This window comes from Pelophylax lessonae, assembly GCF_965119305.1.
Source record: "Pelophylax lessonae genome assembly, chromosome: 7".
NCBI classification, from domain to species: domain Eukaryota; kingdom Metazoa; phylum Chordata; class Amphibia; order Anura; family Ranidae; genus Pelophylax; species Pelophylax lessonae.
In genome coordinates this window covers 42,862,841-42,883,515 of record NC_138774.1, presented here as the reverse complement: position 1 = coordinate 42,883,515, position 20,675 = coordinate 42,862,841, and the positions used below count along the sequence as shown (strand labels likewise).

Here is a 20,675-nt window from a genome sequence, read left to right as displayed (position 1 = left end):
CCCACCTAGTACAGACCACTTAGTAAGCCCCCCCTCCCAGTGCAGACCCCTCAGTAAGCCCTTCCACCTAGTACAGACCACTTAGTAAACCCCCCTCCCAGTACAGACCCCTCAGTAAGCCCTCCCACCTAGTACAGACCACTTACTAAGCCCCCCCTCCCAGTACAGACCCCTCAGTAAGCCCTCCCACGTAGTACAGACCACTTACTAAGCCCCCCCCCCCAGTACAGACCCCTCAGTAAGCCCTCCCACCTAGTATAGACCACTTACTAAGCCCCCCTCCCAGTACAGACCCCTCAGTAAGCCCTCCCACCTAGTACAGACTACTTAGTAAGCCCCCCCCCCCTCCCAGTACAGACCCCTTAGTAAGCCCCCCTCTCAGTACACTAGTACAGACCCCTCAGTAAGCCCTCCCACCTAGTACAAACCCCTTAGTAAGCCCCCCCCCCTCCCAGTGCAAACCCCTCAGTAAGCCCTCCCACCTAGTACAGACTGTACTAGGTGGGAGGGCTTACTGAGGGGTCTGCACTGGGAGGGGGGGGGGGCTTACTAAGGGGTCTGTACTAGGTGGGAGGGCTTACTGAGGGGTCTGTACTGGGAGGGGGGCTTACTAAGTGGTCTGTACTGTACAGACCACTTAGTAAGCCCCCCTCCCAGTACAGACCCCCCAGTAAGCCCTCCCACCTAGTACAGACCATTACAAGCCGCCACAGTACAGTACAAGCCAGTGTAGCGCCGCACATGTGACATCTCTAAGTAGCTGGGTGATTGGGGAGGATGGTGAATGTGTTGCCGCAGAAGCTGTGGCGGAGTACGGGGGTGCTGGAGACGGTCAGCGCTCACCTCTTGTCTCCGACATCGGTGTGGACGGAGCCCGGGGGGGGGGGGGGAATTTCACCCGGCCGGCAATGCTTCAAGCGGCGCGGCGGCCGGCCGGGTGAAAATTCAATTTTGGCGTCACCTAACCAGAGCACCTTCTTCCACAGGTTTGCTGCGTCCCCCACATGGCTTCTTGCAAACTGCAAACTGGACTTCTTATGGCTTTAACAATGGCTTTCTTCTTGCAACTCTTCCATAAAGGAAAGGGCAGATTTGTGGAGTGCACGACTAATAGTTGTCCTGTGGACAGATTCTCCCACCTGAGCTGTGGATCTCTGCAGCTCCTCCAATTACCTTGGCTGCTTCTCTGATTATTGCTCTCCTTGCCCTGTCTGTCAGTTTAGGTGGACGGCCATGTCTTGGTAGGTTTGCAGTTGTGCCATACTCTTTCCATTTTCGGATGATAGATTTAACAGTGCTTCGTGAGAGGTTCAAAGCTTGGGATATTTTTTTTTTATATAGCCTAACCCTGCTTTATACTTCTCCACAACTTTATCCCTGACCTGTCTGGTGTGTTCCTTGGCCTCCATGATGCTCTTTGTTCACTAAGGTTCTCCAACAAACCTCAGAGGGCTTCACAGAACAGCTGTATTTATACTGAGAATAAATTACACACAGGTGGACCCTATTTACTAATTAGGTGACTTCTGAAGGCAATTGGTTCCACTAGATTTTAGTTAGGGGTATCAGAGTAAAGGGGGCTGAATACAAATGCATGCCACACTTTTCACATATTTATTTCTAAAAAAAATTTGAAAACCTTATCATTTTTCTTCCACTTCACAATTTTGTGCCACTTTGTGTTGGTCTATCACATAAAATCACAATAAAATACATTTACATTTTTGGTTGTAACATGAAAAAATTTCAAGGGGTATGAAAACTTTTTCAAGGCACTGTAGCTGTGAATAATGGGCCTAGGAACGAATGTTCTCCCTTTGAAGTGCATGGTGATATCCAACATGTTTAGCCAAACTGACATTTTCATACATAGGAGGCCTCCTAAGTATGTGTTTGGTATGCGAGTATGCATGGGGGCACAGGAGGGGCTCAAAATATTTTGTGGGGGGTATGAAGTGCTTGAGTGTAACAATTCTTTTTACTTAATGTTATTTCTATTACAATAGAATTTGCTGGGACAGGTTCTCTTTAACCACATTAAAGAGGAAGTAAACGCTCCGCTGCAACTTTTACCTATAGGTAAGCCTATGATAAGTCTTACCTATAGGTACTGTAAATATCTCCTAAACATGTACCGTTTAGGAGATATTTACCTTACATGCATCCAGTGACATCACTGGCGCATGCACTCTGAAGGCACGGCCGCTGGCGCCGTTCCTTCAGAGCCCCGTGCCGTGACCATCGGTGAGTGAAATCACTGCGGTTCCGGCCAATCAGATGGCCGGATGCCGCGATCCCGGAAGACGGGCGACTGGACATGTCGCCCGTCATAGAGGTAAGCGGACGGCACGGCGGCGGCTCGTTCTAAGGTAAGTATTTCATAATGAGCTAGTATGCAATGCATACTAGCTCATTATGTGTTTCTCTTTCAGGTCGAAAAAAAAAAAGAAAATGTTTGTATGGGTTTACAACCTCTTTAAGACCACCTGCCGCACATTTACTGCGGTAGGCTGCCTCTACTGCGTGAACCGACGTAGCCCTACATCAGTCGCGTGCACGGTGATGGGGGGCAAGAGCACGCCGCCATGCTCCCACCCCCACTAGGCAATGAGGATGCTGATGCATGGGGCGGCCGGGCACTCGCGATCGCTCCCCGCCGAGAGAGAGAAGGACGGTAAGCTGTTGTAAACACAGCTGACCGTTCTCTCTGAAATGATCACAGAGCTCCTGTGATCCTTCTATATAGGAACACATGTCTCTATGATCATTTCACAAGCCCCTCCCCCACAGTGAGTAAACACTCCCCTAGGCTCACACTTAACCCTCTGATCACCCCTAGGTTAACCCCTTCCCTGCCAGTGTCATTAGTACAGTAACAGTGCATATTTTTAGCACTGATTACTGTAGTAATGTCCCTGGTCCCCCCAAAAGTGTCATAAATGTCAGTTAGGGGTCCGATCTGTCCGCCGCAATGTCGCAGTCCCGTTAAAAATTGCAGATCGCCGCCATTACTAGTAAAAAAAATAAATAAACAACGACATAAATCTTTCCCCTAGTTTTTAGACACAATAACTTTTGCGCAAACCAATCAAAAATACGCTTATTGCGCTTTTTTTTTATTTTTACCAAGAATATGTAGCAGAATACAAATTGGGCTAAAAAGGATGAAAAACTGTTTTTTAATTTTTTTTTTTTGGGGGAATGTTATATAGCAGAATTTCTTTTTTTTTCACTCTTTGTCACTCTTTTTTTGTTTATAGCGCAAAAAATAAAAAAAGTCGCACAGGTGATCAAATACCTCTAAAAAGGACATCAATTTTATTTCGGTACAGCGTCGCACGAACGGGCAATTTTCCGTTAAAGTAACGCAGTGCCAAATCGCAAAAAATGGCCTGGTCATTAGGAGGGCAAATCGTTTCGGTCCAGAACTGGTTAATGAGACATTGGGGGGGTCTATAAGCCCCCTGATGTCTCACCTGTCTTCTACTGAAGGTAAGCACTGATTTTGCTTTTTTTGTAGGTTGTTGGTACCTCAGGTTAGTAAGAGGTGGGACTTTTAAGGCAGGTAGGGGTAATCACGAAAAATTACAAGCAAAATAGGTGATAAATATATATTTATCACCTATTTTGCTTGTACTTTTTCGTGATTACCCCTACCTGCCTTAAAAGTCCCACCTCTTACTGGCCTGAGGTACCAACAACCTACAAAACTTCAACCAGGGACGACGGCAAACCTGACTACATACAGGGTCATAGAGATCAAAACCCCTTCACAAGCACTGATTTTGCTTCATTATCTTCTTCCTTAGCTACAGCTCCTGGTGAAAGTGACAGCTGAACCCGGAAGTGGTGTAATGCACGTTGCCTCAGTGTTCATTTTAGGTCTCTGGTTTCTCTCCCTTCTACCCAATTGCACCCGCCATGGGGGTCCTGGGCATACAGTTGGGATAGTGGAGCCCAGAAAAAATGGCAAGGTGTTGTAAAGGGGGGGGGGGGGGGCAATGGAGGTGACTCAGCTGTACAGTACACTTCCACCTTACAGCCAAGAGCTGAATTGTCACATTTACACTGCAGCCGGAGTAGCAGTTGCAGCGAAAGGGTTAAACCCCCCCCCCCCACCTCATGCACATACATATATACAGTCAGTGTTCACATTGGGAACAGTTTGTTGTGCTACACATATCCATACCTCACAACTTTTGAACCTCAGAATGAGGGACACCGGAGGAGTGTAAAGATCTGCGGCGCGCTACGTTGTGGTAAATTGTGGGCGTGGCCAAGCATCTAGCAGTGGGAGGGGCTTAAGGGACGTGGTTAAAGCATATTTTATAGGTACAAAGGAGCACAGGGTTTTTTTTTTATTGCTTTGTCTGAGCCTAACTTAACCACTTTAAGACCGGAAGGATTTGCCCCCTTAATGACCAGGCCCTATTTTACGATTCGGCACTGCGTTATTTTAAGGGACAATTGCACGGTCGTGCAATGCTGTACCCAAATACAATCGATGTCCTTTTTTTCCCACAAATAGAGCTTTCTTTTGGTGGTATTTGATCACTTGTGCGATTTTTTTTGTGCTATAAACAAAAAAAAAAAAGAGCGTCAATTTTGAAAAAAAATTGCGGGACTGCGACATTGCGGCGGACAGATTGGACCCCTGACTGACATTTGACACTTTGGGGGGGGGGGGACCAGTGACATTACTACAGTAATCAGTGCTAAAAATATGCACGGTTACTGTAATAATGTAACACTGGCAGGGAAGGGGTTATCCCTGTGGGTGATCAATGGGTTAAATGTGAGCCTAGGGGAGTGATTCTGTGGGGGGGCGTGGCTTCTGAAATGACCATAGAGACATGCGATCCTATATAGAAGGATCACATGAGCTCTGTGATCATTCCAGAGAAAAGAACAGTCAGCTGTGTTTACAACAGCCGACTGTCCTCTCTCAGCGGGGAACGATCGCGGGTGTCAGGCGGCAATTGGAGTCGCCTGACTCGTACATCGGCTTCCTCGCTGCCGAGTGGGAGCAGGAACGCGGGGGCGCGCGCTCGCCCCTCTAGCTTCCGTGCACGACCGACGTAGGTCTACGTCAGTTTGCGCAGGAGAGCCACCCTGCCGCAGTAAAAAGGCGGCGGGTGGTAAGGGAAGTGGTTAAAGAACTTCATTAAAATAGTGAGGGACTGCATAGCAACCAGCAACTGTTGAGACAACAAAGACTTTGGTGAGAAGTAAATAATGTACAGTATTGTGAATATAGTGCAGGAGTATGTAAAACAGGGCACAGGGATTGGAGACGTTCAATGCAGTCAGTGTCAGGTTTATGATACATAATGGAGAGTGCAGGGATCCAGGGTGTGCAATGCAACATGTTCAAGATTTTGTAACGCATAGAGGGCTGTAGCCAGTGCTCGGTTTAGGAGTATATAATGCAGGGGACAGGAGTGTTATCCACAGAATGCAGGGGACAGGAGTGTTACCCACAGAATGCAGGGAACAGGAGTGTTACCCACAGAATGCAGGGAACAGGAGTGTTACCCACAGAATGCAGGGAACAGGAGTGTTATCCACAGAATGCAGGGGACGGGAGTGTTAGCCACAAAATGCAGGGGACGGGAGTGTTATCCACATAATGCAGGGGACGGGAGTGTTATCCACATAATGCAGGGGACGGAAGTGTTATCCACATAATGCAGGGGACGGGAGTGTTATCCACATAATGCAGGGGACGGGAGCGTTATCCACATAATGCAGGGGACGGGAGTACAAAACAAAAAAAGAGTGCAGGAGGCCGGGGTGTGTGACTCACAGTGTAGGGGTAAGGAAAGGACAAAATTTTTTCCCACAGATGATACTCTCCCCACTGTACCCTTTTAGCAAAAAATAAAAAAAAAAAAAACACAGCACACCCCCCCCCCCCAGTATAAATCCTTCCTCCCCCTCCCAGAACAAATCCTCCCATTCAAACCTTCTTCCCCTTCCTCAGCTCAAGTCCTTCCCCACTCTCCCCAGATCCCCAACACAATACTCCCTCCCTATTCTAGCATTTCCCACGCCCCTCATGCAAGTCCCCCCCACATTTCTTCTCCCTCAAAAATTCTCTCACCCCTCAAGCACAAATCCCCCCTTCCCCCAAATACCTTTTCTAGCAGATAACTTAACGACCCCCCAAACACCGGTTTCAAATGCAGTGCGTTTGCTCACATGGTACAGTAGTACTGTGCGGTCTGGCTGCTGTGTGTTTTTTAAAGTAGTGCATGCACTACTTTTGGTGAGGTCTGGCCAAAAATCGCAGTGCACCGGGTCACATGTGAATCGAACAGAATGCACAGTGCGTTCCTGTGCGATTCATGGTGTGAATCAGCCCTGTGTCCTGGAACCCACGCTTGGCTTCACTAGATTGGCACCAGGGGAGTAGTAGTTTGGGCACCTGGAGCAATTGTACCACATCACTTGTGGGATTCCTAGGGCCACCCCCTCTGTGGCATCCAGCATCTTTGATTTTTTTTTTTTTGGGGGGGGAATATGTGCTAGGGGGCGCTTTCGGAGGGGTGAATACTTAAGCTGGGGGGGGGGGTGAAGGGGATAGATTTCATATCCAAACCCCTTGTAGCACAAGTCCTTTCCAATCCTAAAGTGCCCCTAACACATATCCTCCCCCCAAATCACTCCAAGTGAATTTAGAAGGCTTGGCCCCCTCACCCTCTTCCCCATGGCCCCCTCCTCTGCAAGTCTCAATTATAGATTAGTTCATGACAGACCTAAGAATAGCGCCATTCAGGCAGAGGACGACGACACGGAAGAGGAGGACGAGGGGTGGGTTCAGTGCACTCCGCTCTGCAGTCTTGTGTGTCAGAGGCAACTGGGGAGAGAAGCCGACTGCCTTACAAAGTGTTGCTCATGGCGTGTGGGAATAAAGACACCCCGCAAAAGCCACGGACATTCCGGAACTCAGCCCTGATTCATATGTGGATAAAATTCCGGGACCGTCCCAGGGAATCAGGGAGAGTTGGGAGGTACGGACATGGTACAGGAGGAGATGGTCAGAGACTGCAGACCTGGTACAGGAGGAGATGGTCAGAGACTGCAGACCTGGTACAGGAGGAGATGGTCAGAGACTGCAGACCTGGTACAAAAGGAGATGGTCAGAGACTGCAGACCTGGTACAAGAGGAGATGGTCAGAGACTGCAGACCTGGTACAAGAGGAGATGGTCAGAGACTGCAGACCTGGTACAAAAGGAGATGGTCAGAGACTGCAGACCTAGTATAAGAGGAGATGGTCAGAGACTGCAGACCTGGTACAAGAGGAGATGGTCAGAGACTGCAGACCTGGTACAAAAGGAGATGGTCAGAGACTGCAGACCTGGTACAAGAGGAGATGGTCAGAGACTGCAGACCTGGTACAAGAGGAGATGCTCAGAGACTGCAGACCTGGTACAAGAGGAGATGCTCAGAGACTGCAGACCTGGTACAGAAGATGGTCAGAGACTGCAGACATGCTACAGGGGTTGTTGGAGACTGGGGGTAACTTTCAGCAGTCAATCATAGACTGGAGACATAGTACATGACATATTACAGTTAAGTGTCTGCAGGGGACCAGTGGGTCACACAAAGTGGCAATGGGCTACATGTGGCCCCAGGCACCAAGCACAGCATTGTACGTTCGGAGGGAAGTCCACATGCTTTTTCCAAAACCATGAGAGCTAGCTCTCTTTTCCAGCTCTGGCAACACTGTGAGGATGCTGGCTATGAGAAATAAAATAAAAGTGGGGGGGAGGTTTGGGACTTTAAATGAAGCGTGTGGTCATGATCATAAATAGTACAGACAAATAAGAATGTATATGTTCCATATGAGTAGATTTATTGATATGTGAATATAATACAGCATAAAAACAATCAATATCATGCATCAGAACATGTCAGGACATATACACTGGTATGACAAGATGATATAAAAATAATGATAATTGTAAGAACAAGAAAAATAGTATGACAAAATAAATACATGATCCACAGATTTGCATCATAAATTCTCGACGCGTTTCGTGTATGTAACACTTCCTCAGGAGCTGGTGCAATTAATTAACTGTGGAAAAGGAAATATAATGAGAGTAACAGTGTGTATGAGAGTATGTAAATGTCTCTATCGGGCACATGAATAAATATGAAAATGGCTTACAATAAAAATAGATGTTGGAGCTATTACCTCTGGTAACTTGCCATGGGAGAACCCCTATATCATCCACCCCAGGAGCTGAGGGAGCGATGCCAGGCACTTTTCATGATATAATAGGGATGGAGATACAAATAATCCTTGTAACCTCACTCAAAGTCCCGTTTCCCTTCCTTTGTCTCAATCTTATATAGGGATGGAGGCGTGCGACCATCATTGACCATACCCTGATGTCTATGCATTGCCTGTTACATTCAGGGAGCCGGCCCTACTTACTCGGGGGTCGACAATACTATCACACTAATATTTGATGTTATACAACCATATTCAATATAATATTGTCATGCTTTAACAGTGGTCTTGTCGGGAGTAACATACACTGCTGTTATGACCATTCTCTCCTGGTGCTTGCTATTTGTTGGACATCCTCTTCCTTTCCTCCGCCCCGGGAGCTGCGATGCGCCCTGGCCGCCCTCCCCCTCCTCCTTCGCCCTTGTGACGAGGAGGTGGGGGCGGGCCAGGCCACGGCGCATCGGCGCCACGCCCTTTCCGTGCGGCACTAGACGCCAATCCCTTGGTGTTCTGGCCGACACGCTGACGTACCATCCACGTTCCTGCACGAGGTTGGCTTGGCGCCAACTCCGGCTCGGCAAGCCGTCAGCAGTTGCTGCGGCTTTCCCCCTTGGAACAGTGAGCGTGACGCTGGGAGCTTTTCTTATGTGCACTTGGATGGAGCCGTTACATCCTTTCACTTTCCCATTGGATCATTACTATGGCTTCTTTCTTCTTCGGTCTTATTGACCTTGGAAGTTACTTGCTCACACCAGGTAAATATACCCAGGTTCTGGTTTCTCCCTTTTCTCTTCCTGTTTCCCCCCCCCCCCTTTTTCTCTACTTACACCCTCTATACTATATGTATACATCTATGGGGCACCTCTTGCCAATTTGTTCCATTCGGTCTTCTTTTGGTTTTCCACACTCTCCATATATTCATAAACCATCTCACCATTCCTCTATATACTCCATTACTACTATACTATATATTTATTTCTATTTACTCGTAGAAACCATACGGAATGGACTAGTGAGATGATGACTTTTCTCCCAGTCTGCATAGATCTTTCATCCCATTTCTCATTCCTACTATTCTTCCTTTTCCATTTCCTTGACCAATCACTGGGCTGTCCATATTCACTTCATGGTCACTCCGACCATGTCATATTCCCATTACAGCTTTACCTGTACCCCCCTTATTTTACAGCATGCTTATATTTATGAGGCATCTTTTACTCATTTTTTTTTTTTTTTTCATTCTTTTTATTTCCGTTGGCTTTGGGAGTTTTTCCATACTTTCTTATCCACTCTCGTACCATCTCACCATTCCTTCATATATTTTATACTCTATTACTATTATTACAATATATTTAATAATATTTACCCATAGAAATCATACGGAATGGATTAGTGAGATGATGATCTTTCTCCCAGCCATCCCATCCTTTCATCCTACTTTAAACGGTTTACCACCCCGCGTGCCTGGCATCGCTCCCTCAGCTCCTGGGGTGGATGATATAGGGGTTCTCCCATGGCAAGTTACCAGAGGTAATAGCTCCAACATCTATTTTTATTGTAAGCCATTTTCGTATTTATTCATGTGCCCGATAGAGACATTTACATACTCTCATACACACTGTTACTCTCATTATATTTCCTTTTCCACAGTTAATTAATTGCACCAGCTCCTGAGGAAGTGTCACATACACGAAACGCGTCGAGCATTTATGATGCAAATCTGTGGATCATGTATTTATTTTGTCATACTATTTTTCTTGTTCTTACAATTATCATTATTTTTATATCATCTTGTCATACCAGTGTATATGTCCTGACATGTTCTGATGCATGATATTGATTGTTTTTATGCTGTATTATATTCACATATCAATAAATGTACTCATATGGTACATATACATTCTTATTTGTCTGTACTATTTATGATCATGACCACACGCTTCATTTAAAGTCCCAAACCTCCCCCCCACTTTTCATGATATAATAGGGATGGAGATACAAATAATCCTTGTAACCTCACTCAAAGTCCCGTTTCCCTTCCTTTGTGAGAGATAAAATACAATCTATTGCTGGAGATCAGGGACATGCTAGGGCCAGTCTTCACACAGTGACAATTCCACCACCTGGCAAACTTAAAGATTGGTACAACATAACCTGAAAGCCAACCCCTCAGCACTCTCCTAAAATGTAAAATGCTGTTAAAGTCCAGTTGAACTTGAAAATGATCCCTTGCAGTAATGATGTGCCCACGGTGCAAGGGTTACCTGCATTCTAACTTGTCTGATCTTCTGCAAAGCAGTCAGATGATGCCGTTCAGGCAGAGTGGTGCGCCCCCCTCCTCCGTGTACAGGAAAGCACAGCATGAGGAGGAGGAGTGGGTTCAGTACACTCTGCAGTGTCAGAGGCAACCAGGGAGAGATCCTGGCTGCCAAACAAGAGGTTGCCCGCAGCGTGCGGGAACCAAGACACCCCGAGGCCATTTCAGGACTCTGCCCTAATTCGCCAGGACTCCGGGACAGGGACCAATTTCCGAGACGGTCCCGGCGAATCAGGGACGGATGAAAGGTATGCATATTACCGCACAGACTGGAGTGAAAGCAATGAGAGGTTTCATAGTGTCATCTATTGACCAATGTTGGGTACCAAAGTTAGTCACCATTTCACAGGCACACACAATTGTGAGGCTTTTCATGTTCCTTATCTATTGATTTGGTGCAATCTCATCTTTGGGTTGTGCTTGTGTGCACTAAAATTAACTTCAGTGTATTTTTTTTTTTTCTCCACTAAAGAATGTGTACTAATATGTCACATAAACAACTGGAACTACTACCATTTTATTCTCCAGGGTCTCTGCTTTCAGCAAATATATATATTGTTTGGGGGGTTATAACTAATCTTCAGACTTAAACATTTTTTTTTAACATATGCCAAAAAAAAAAAAATATGTACACAAACGGCTTTGGCAGTGAAAGGGTTAATATGGTTTTCTCTTCACATCCTAAAGTGGAACTAAAGCCATTAATTCAACAGTTCCCCAAAACATTCCAAGAATGATAACTGTCACAGCTGTTTGTGCGTCTCCACCGAACAGTCAAGCCATCAAATGTCTGGTGTCATAACTGATCCCATGTGCAGCACCATGGCAACTGCAGATCAATCAGAAGCAGCTTCCTTGGCTAAAGGATCTGGAGCGTTTTTCTGGTAAAGGATTGGAGAGTTTAGTTCCGCTTTAAGACGTTGTTTCAGGAATCATATGAGGTTGACGAACAATTCATTATTCTAATGTACTTCAGTTGACAGGTGTAGTAAGGTGACCACACAGACTACAATCTATGGTGAGGATGTAAAGGACCCAAAATTAAACATTTATAACCAAAATGAAGGTATCTTGGATGAGAGAAGAGATAATAACGTGTATTTCCAGATTCTTCATCATTGTATAGAATTCTCTGGCATTTGGATGTTTGTTTTGGGTGGAGCACGTTATATTGGTTTGTTCCATTTAGGGTGGAGCAAACGATACATATTTTTTAGTTCTGAAAACTCATTTAGCCGTGGTTCATGCTAGAGTGACTTTACATTGACCTGTGATAATCTGGTGACATGTAAAATCGCAGTGAAAACACACAGATTTTAACATGTGCGGTCTTAAAGTGGTAGTAAACGGTTACACAACCTGAGCCTACAGGTATGCCTATATTAAGACCTAATGGAAGGTACTGTGAATTTCTCCTAAATCTGCACAGTTCAGGAGATCTTCAGAGTGCAGCGCTGTGAAGATCCGGCTTACAGTGCCGGAACTTCAGAGCCGGTACCGGAAACAACAGCTCCTGGGAGCATGCGTGGGTGTGATGTCATCGCGCCCCTGGCCACTCATGTAGCCGGAGGCCGCAAACCCGGAAGGAAGGCCGGGGGGGAAAGGTCAGCAGTGACATCGCAACGCTGGAGGGCTTCGTTCAAAGGTAAGTTTCTCATAATGTGCTAGTATGCAATGCACACTAGCACATTATGACATTGCCTTGCAGGAATTTAAAAAAATAAATAACTTGCTGTACCGCACAACTCCCATAGGCTTCAATGTAAAATTCCCAGCAAAGAAAGAGCGCTGATATATGTGGAATATGTGTAAGTCCCAAGTTTGTACACAAAAACTGGGGGAATGGCCCACGGGACTTTGAAGAGACACATACCAAATGACAAGTTTATTGCACATGATAATATACATTTAAAATCCAATAATGACAACATGGTAAATTCATCAATGAAAACACAAACAAAAATTCATAAACATATAAAACTTCATATATGAATAACAGTTTGTTTTGTATATGTCTCGTTATGCACAATATCATGTAAGAACAAAAATCTGTGCTGCATGGATCTCAAGGCGTTTCGCGAAATCTTTGATTCACTTCATCAAAAGCGCAGATGCAAATAAATGACACAGCAATTCGGATTGTTACAAGTGACCAAACGAGGGTCTGTAGCATCTAAACAGTCATCCCATCAATGAAAATTATCGACAAGGTTGACAGGGGAGTCCCTCCAAAAAGAGGTGCACGAATCTTCCCCCCAGGAGTTGGGGACAAACCAGTTTATCATTCTCGCTCGACCATGTCAGACCGCAACATCTCCCCGGGACTCCCAGGTGATGCTGGTAATACACCTGTGACTGGACCTTCCTCCTCTCCCCAACTCCTGGGGGAAAGATCTATGCACCTCTTTTTGGGGGGACTCCCCTGTCAACCTTGTCGATAATTTTCATTGATGAGATAACTGTTTGGATGCTACAGACCCTCGTTTGATCACTTGCAATGATCCAATTTGCCGTATCATTTATATGCATCTGTGCCCCTCCTGATGAAGCGAATCAAAGATTTCACGAAATGCGTTGAGATCCATGCAGCACAGATTGTTATTCTTACATGATATTGTTCATAACGAGACCTATACAGCACAAACTGTTATTCATATATGAAGTTGTATATGTTATGAATTTGTGTTTCGTTATTTTGTTTGTGTTGTTTTCATTGATGAATTTATCATGTTGTCATTATTGAATTTTATATGTATATTATGATGTGCAACAAACTTGTTTATTTTTAACATTTGGTATGTGTCTCTTCAAAAGTCTTGTGGGCCATTCCCCGTTTGTGTAAAATTGCCAGCAAGTCATACATTTGTCTTAATTACAGCGACTTTGCTGCAACTTCTGACGCAGTGGGTTTTCTTTTTAACCCTCACCTCTCCTCCCTGGTCATCCTTGCAGTCTAAAAAAACGTCCTCCCTAGCACATCCCGTTCATACCTGTGCATAGCAGAAATGCACGTTCCCACTCATGGGGTTTTTATGCCTGTTTTTCGTATGTAAACATACATTGTGTGTAGGGCAGCCCATTCACTTGAATAGGCTGCCCTAAGTTGCGATAAACGCCCCAAAGTAGCTCAAGAACCTTTTCGGTCATTAAGCATTGCACATTTTAACAGCAAAACACGCATCTGCTAACCGCGTTTGGGGTGTCATTAACAATTAGCCTGAATTCACATCTGCGCATTTCCGAACGTGCAGCAACGAACCTTGCAGCAAACGCACTTCGCACTCACGTTGCCAATTAGGCAGAATTCGCATCTACCCACTTCTGAATGCACACAACCCACACAGGAAATGTACGGCAATGCCCACCAAACCCACATCACGCTCACAATGCCATATAGACTGCGTTCACATTTGCGCTTTTCCTGAATGCATGGCAACTCACACACTTTGCCATAGGTTTTAAAAATGCGCAGCAATGTGCGCCATGCTTGCGTTTGGGGACATGCACACTGAACGCTGATAACAGCTGCCCTGGACGTTTTTCTTCTGCCAACAAAAAAGAAAAAAAAGAAATCTTGATGCTCGTAAAAGGTGTGTACCACAATTACACGCAATTGGCCATGTGAAGCACTTGAGAGTTTATTTATTTATTTAGTTACCCAGAATATTTATTCCCTCCGTTGTAAAAAAAAACATGCTGAAGTGCTCAATGCACCAAGCATTTAGGAGCGTTTTTTTGCTGTTTTTGGCGCATTTCTGTTAAAACAATCCTCTCCTGAAAGCGATTCCTCTTCGTTCAGGAGAGGAACGTTTTACTGCCTCTAAACTCTGCTGCTCCTAAATTTTGGTAAAAGCCTGTGTGCATGGTAAAAGCTCCTAAGGCCCCTTTCACACTTGTGCGACTTCAAAGTCGCATGATTTTACCGCAACTTTGTTGCTGCGATTTTGATGAGAGTTTGACAGGGCTTATAATGTCTTTTAGTCAAAACGCATCAAAGTCATGCCAAAGTAGTGCAGGGACTACTTTAAAGTCGGTGTGACTTCAAGTCGCACAGATGTGAATGGGGCTCATTGGAAATAATGGAGAACGACTTGTCATGTGATTTTGAAATGGGCCTTACACAAGTGTGAAAGGGGCCTTAATGTGAGTACGGATTGTTCTGTATTGTACGGTGTGTAGATCACACATTGTATGGTGTATTATACACTCAGTGTAGGGTGGAGTATACACTGGGATTATGTATTGTACGGTGTGTAGATCACACATTGTACGGTGTATTATACACTCAGTGTTGGAGTTTCTCGGTTCTTCATCTCCTATAACATGTTGTGTAGGAATCCCCGGTAACACTCCCAGTATGGGGGTGCAGGGAGTGGATCATACTGGGCGGGGGAACACTGTGTGACATGTGCGATGGAAGCAGTTCCAGGAAGATGTATAGAGGAGACTGATCTCTGAGGAGAACCCTGAGATCTGGAATGATTCATTGTGGGGGAGGGGAGATTATTCCTTCCATCACCCCAACACTCACTGATGTGACCAGACATCTACACACTGGAAGACATGAATGGATACAGACTGGGATGGACAGACAGATCACTGACAGACAGATCAGGACAGATTGTCAGGAATGAGTCTTTAGTGGTAGGATGAGAAGCCACACCCACTTAATTAAACTCCACCCACTTGTGGGCCAAGCACTGTATAAGGTGTTATTAGGAGTGGGGGTGGAGTCAGATGACAGTGGGTGGGGTATGATAGAAGTGGGCGGGGTGTAATGTAGTATTACAATGTATTAGTGATGGGAAGTTCAATTCTTCTAAGTGAATCGATTCATTTGGAATTACTCATTGAAATGAAGCGATTCTTTGGTTCACTTGCTGAGTCTGCTGACAAGAAAGTGAACTGAAGCTCTGACTCACCCTTACTTCATACAGCAACCCCTGTATACCATACACAGAGAACTAACCCACAGAGCTGACACTCTAATATACAGAGAGAGGTTACAGTACATAGAGAGATGTGTGTCCTGCAGAGCTAACACTCTATATACTGTATCCTCTCTGTATATTAGAGTGTTAGCTCTGCAGGACACACTTCTCGCTATATATTGTCTCTTTATCCTCTCTGTATATTAGGGGGTTAGCTCTACAGGACACATCTGCCTATATACTGTATCCTCTCTGTATATTACAGCGTCAGCTCTGCAGGACACACACCTGTCTATATACTATATCTGTATATTAGAGCGTCAGCTCAGCAGGACACACACCTGTCTATATACTATATCTGTATCCTCTCTGTATATTAGCGAGAGGTGTTTCCTGCAGAGCTGACGCTCTAATATACAAAGAGGATACAGAGACAGTATATAGAGAGAGGTGTGTCCTGCAGAGCTAACACTCTAAGTAAAGGGTTAAATAATAAATCTGAATTCTGATCTTTTCTCATGTGCTGGCTGTGTCCTCTGTCTGTCTGTGTCCTATCACTGCTACGACCTGATCATTGATTTGGTGTATGGTTTTACTGGTGGTGAATGATTCTCTCACTGTACTCGGTTCTGAGACTCAAACGATTCTTTCAGTGTTCGGTTCTAACTGAGACTGACTCCTATGTGACGGTTCTCTGACTCAGTAATTGGCTGGCTGTACTGAGTACTCTTGACTCAGAACTGTGATAGGTTGTTTCCAGCATGTCAGTTGGTTGTAGGGCGGAGCTAAACTCTCACTCTAGGATCATATTACCAGACCTGTATCTCCTATTGAGAGTCACAGGTGTAGTGATGGGAAGTTCGACTCTTTGAAGTGAATCGGTTCATTTCGAGTTACTCTGAAATGAAGCGATTCATGAATGGAATCTTCAGTTCACTTGCTGTGTCTGCAGACAAACAATGAATCAGAGCGAAGTAAGGCTGAGTGAGTGAGTAAAGCTTTGCAGACACAGCTAATTATCTGAAGAATCAATACAACAACCAAGCAGTGTCTACCATAAACATAGAATGAACCACAGAGCTGACATTCTAATAAAGCCATTCTGATAATATTGCAGTCATTACAAATATTTAATGATGTTTTATTACATTTTATTAAATAATATATATAAAATATTTTTAAAATCCTGTTTAGTGTTTAGAAAAATTTACAAAGGGTTAAATAATTAACCCTTTGTCTGTCCCCACAGTCTGATTTCACACTGCTGCTGCATGGTTGGTTTGGTGTATTGTTGTAGTGGAGGTGATTTCAGTGCACTGAACTCCCTCAAACGATTCTTTCAGCATGTTCGGTTCTTCCAACCGACTCAGTAACTGGTCTGGGGAACTGTGATTGGCTACTTTACACTTTGCAGCATGTAAATGTGATAGGAGATTCTGATTGGTTGCAGGGCGGGGCTAAACTCTCACTCTAGGATCAGATTACAGAGCCTGAGTCTTCTATTCAGTGATCACAGATGAAGAGTTTTCATACCGAGTCATCCATGAATAGAATCGATTCAAAGGAACGATCCGTTGATGAATGGACATCACTATGTGTGTGATAGAGTCAGTGAGATGATCCATCCGCTTCACTGAATAGAAGGATCCATAGAATGTATAGAATAATGTATATAATGTGCGCTCACCTCTCCTCTCCAGATCTTCTCTCCCGTACTCTATGTATTTCTTCAGCCATTCTATACAGTAATTCTCCAGATAATTCTTCTGTCTCTCCCCCTGTCTCTCCTCCGGACTGTTCCATCTCTGTGTGGTGATCTGAGCCTCATTCATGGTCGGGATATAGATCCAACTCTGTGTGTCCAGATATACGAGATCTCTCCCATCATATCCGTCCTGACTATACCCCGCAGTGCCGCCGTCATCTCTCAGCTCACAGCCGTACATCACCTGGTAAATATGGATCCCTGCAGAGAGAAGAGGAAGATGTGACCTGGGATCAGAGGAAGTGTCCAGCAATGGATGTCCCATGTGATGGGCGGGGTGTGACATGTATAGGGAGTTCTATTACACACTCTGTATATTTCTACACTCACCATCCCCCCTCATCATCTGTAGCACGGGGTGAACTACAAGTCTCAGCAATCCCCCTCAGACACATGTGAAGAAGCAGAGTAAGCGGAATCCTGCACCCCTCCCCCCACCACTGTGTACCCCGGGAGGCAGCCGCTAATTCACCACCTACGCCGAGTCACATGACTGGAAGACCCAATAGGAACAAAGGCAACCGCATGGGAAAGTACAACTATGGGAGCGCTGAGGAGCTGCTTATCACTGATTGGATGCTCTGAGCTGTCAATCACCCCAACATCCAATCAAACGGAATGTCTTCAGGCAGCCGCTTGGTCAGAGACAGGAGGAACGTTCCATCCCATAGCGGGGGAGGGGAGGATGAATCCATTGTACAACTCTGAGAAATGATAATAATATACAAATCAATGGATCAGTCCCAGTGAGAGAAGTGACGGAGAGTGCGGATCACTGACTGACACTCCGACCAGGGAAGATCATACAGAGTGTAATATATATATATATACTGTATACTGTCACTGCACACCGAGATCAGAGAGATCCGCTTCATATCATACAAACTTCATCCAATCCTACAGAGATCACACCGAGACTTTATATAGAGATGAGGAGAGGAGAGAAATCTGTGTTATCAGGGGTCATCATATCATACCATCCCCCCCCCCCCCCATCATCTCATACCACCCCCCCATCATCTCATACCACCCCCCCCCCCCCATCATCTCATACCATCCCCCCCCCCATCATCTCATACCATCCCCCCCCATCATCTCATACCATTCCCCCCCATCCTCTCATACACATCCCCCCCCCCATCATCTCATACCATCCCCCCCCATCATCTCATACCATATGAGATGTAATACCATGATCATCTCATACAATATCATCTCATACCACCCCCCCCCATCATCTCATACCATCCCCCCATCATCTCATACCAACCCCCCCATCATCTCATACCATCCCCCCCCCCCATCATCTCATACCATCCCCCCCCCATCATCTCATACCATCCCCCCATCATCTCATACCACCCCCCCATCATCTCATACCACCCCCCCCATCATCTCATACCATCCCCCCCCCCATCATCTCATACCATCCCCCCCCATCATCTCATACCATCCCCCCCCCATCATCTCATACCATCCCCCCCCATCATCTCATACCATTCCCCCCCCCCATCATCTCTTACCATCCCCCCCATCATCTCATACCACCCCCCCCATCATCTCATACCATCCCCCCCCCCCCATCATCTCATACCATCCCCCCCCCCCATCATCTCATACCATCCCCCCCCCCCCATCATCTTCATACATCCCCCCCCCCATCATCTCATACCATCCCCCATCATCATCTCATACCATTCCCCCCCCCATCCTCTCATACATCCCCCCCCCATCATCTCATACCACCCCCCCCCCCATCTCATACCATCCCCCCCCCCCCATCATCTCATACCATCCCCCCCCCCATCATCTCATACCATCCCCCCCCTTCATCTCATACCATCCCCCCCCATCATCTCATACCATTCCCCCCCCCCATCCTCTCATACCACCCCCCCCCCCATCATCTCATACCACCCCCCCATCCTCTCATACCATCCCCCATCATCTCATACCATCCCCCCCATCATCTCATACCATCCCCCCCCCCATCATCTCATACCATCCCCCCCCCATCATATCATACCATCCCCCCCCCATCATCTCATACCATCCCCCCCCATCATCTCATACCATCCCCCCCCATCATCTCATACCATTCCCCCCCCCCCATCCTCTCATACCATCCCCCCCCCATCATCTCATACCATCCCCCCCCATCATCTCATACCATTCCCCCCCCCATCCTCTCATACCATCCCCCCCCCATCATCTCATACCACCCCCCCCATCATCTCATACCATCCCCCCCCAATCAGATGTCTCATACCACCCCCCCCCCCATTCATCTCATACCACCCCCCCCCCCATTCATCTCATACCATCCCCCCCATCATCTCATACCATCCCCCCCCATCATCTCATACCATCCCCCCCACCCATCCTCTCATTCCATCCCCCTCCCCATCATCTCATACCACCCCCCCCCCCCATCATCTCATACCATCCCCCCCCCATCATCTCATACCACCCCCCCCCCATCATCTCATACCACCCCCCCCCCCCCCTCATCTCATACCATCCCCCCCATCATCTCATACCATTCCCCCCCCCCATCCTCTCATACCACCCCCCCATCATCTCATACCACCCCCCCATCCTCTCATACCATCCCCCATCATCTCATACCATCCCCCCCATTATCTCATACCATCCCCCCATCATCTCATACCATCCCCATCATCTCTCATACCATCCCCCCCCCATCATCTCATACCATCCCCCCCCATCATCTCATACCATCCCCCCCCATCATCTCATACCATCCCCCATCATCTCATACCATCCCCCCCCATCATCTCATACCATCCCCCCCATACCATCCCACCCCCCATCATCATCTCATACCACCCCCATCCCCCCCATCATCTCATACCATCCTTCCCATCATCTCATACCATCCCCCATCATCTCATACCATCCCCCCCCCATCATCTCATACCATCCCCCCCATCATCTCATACCATCCCCCCCCCCCATCATCTCATACCATCCCCCCCCCCATCATCTCATACCATCCCCCCCCCCCCATCATCTCATACCATCCCCCATCATCATCTCATACCATTCCCCCCCCCATCCTCTCATACCATCCCCCCCCATCATCTCATACCATCCCCCCCCCCCCCATCATCTCATACCATCCCCCCCCATCATCTCATACCATCCCCCCCCATCATCTCATACCATCCCTCCCCCCCATCATCTCATACCATCCCCCCCCCATCATCTCATACCATCCCCCATCATCTCATACCACCCCCCCCCCATCATCTCATACCATCCCCCATCATCTCATACCATCCCCCCCCCATCATCTCATACCATCCCCCCCCATACCATCCCACCCCCCATCATCATCTCATACCACCCCCATCCCCCCCATCATCTCATACCACCCCCCCCCATCATCTCATACC

At 46.7% G+C, this 20,675-nt stretch overlaps 2 protein-coding genes across 3 annotated transcripts in view; both read right to left on the bottom strand.

Moving 5' to 3' along the window:
• Positions 1-20,675, bottom strand: part of LOC309559445 (class I histocompatibility antigen, F10 alpha chain-like) — a 587,461-nt gene that overhangs the window by 14,140 nt on the left and 552,646 nt on the right. The gene's annotated exons all lie outside the window — the stretch shown is intronic.
• LOC309559454 (major histocompatibility complex class I-related gene protein-like) overlaps positions 1-20,675 on the bottom strand; it is a 300,974-nt gene that overhangs the window by 208,743 nt on the left and 71,556 nt on the right. Inside the window, exon 3 of the mRNA XM_082262724.1 lies at positions 17,315-17,457. Within this exon, the coding sequence (XP_082118850.1) occupies positions 17,315-17,457 (143 nt within the window). The remainder of the gene's footprint in view (positions 1-17,314; positions 17,458-20,675) is intronic.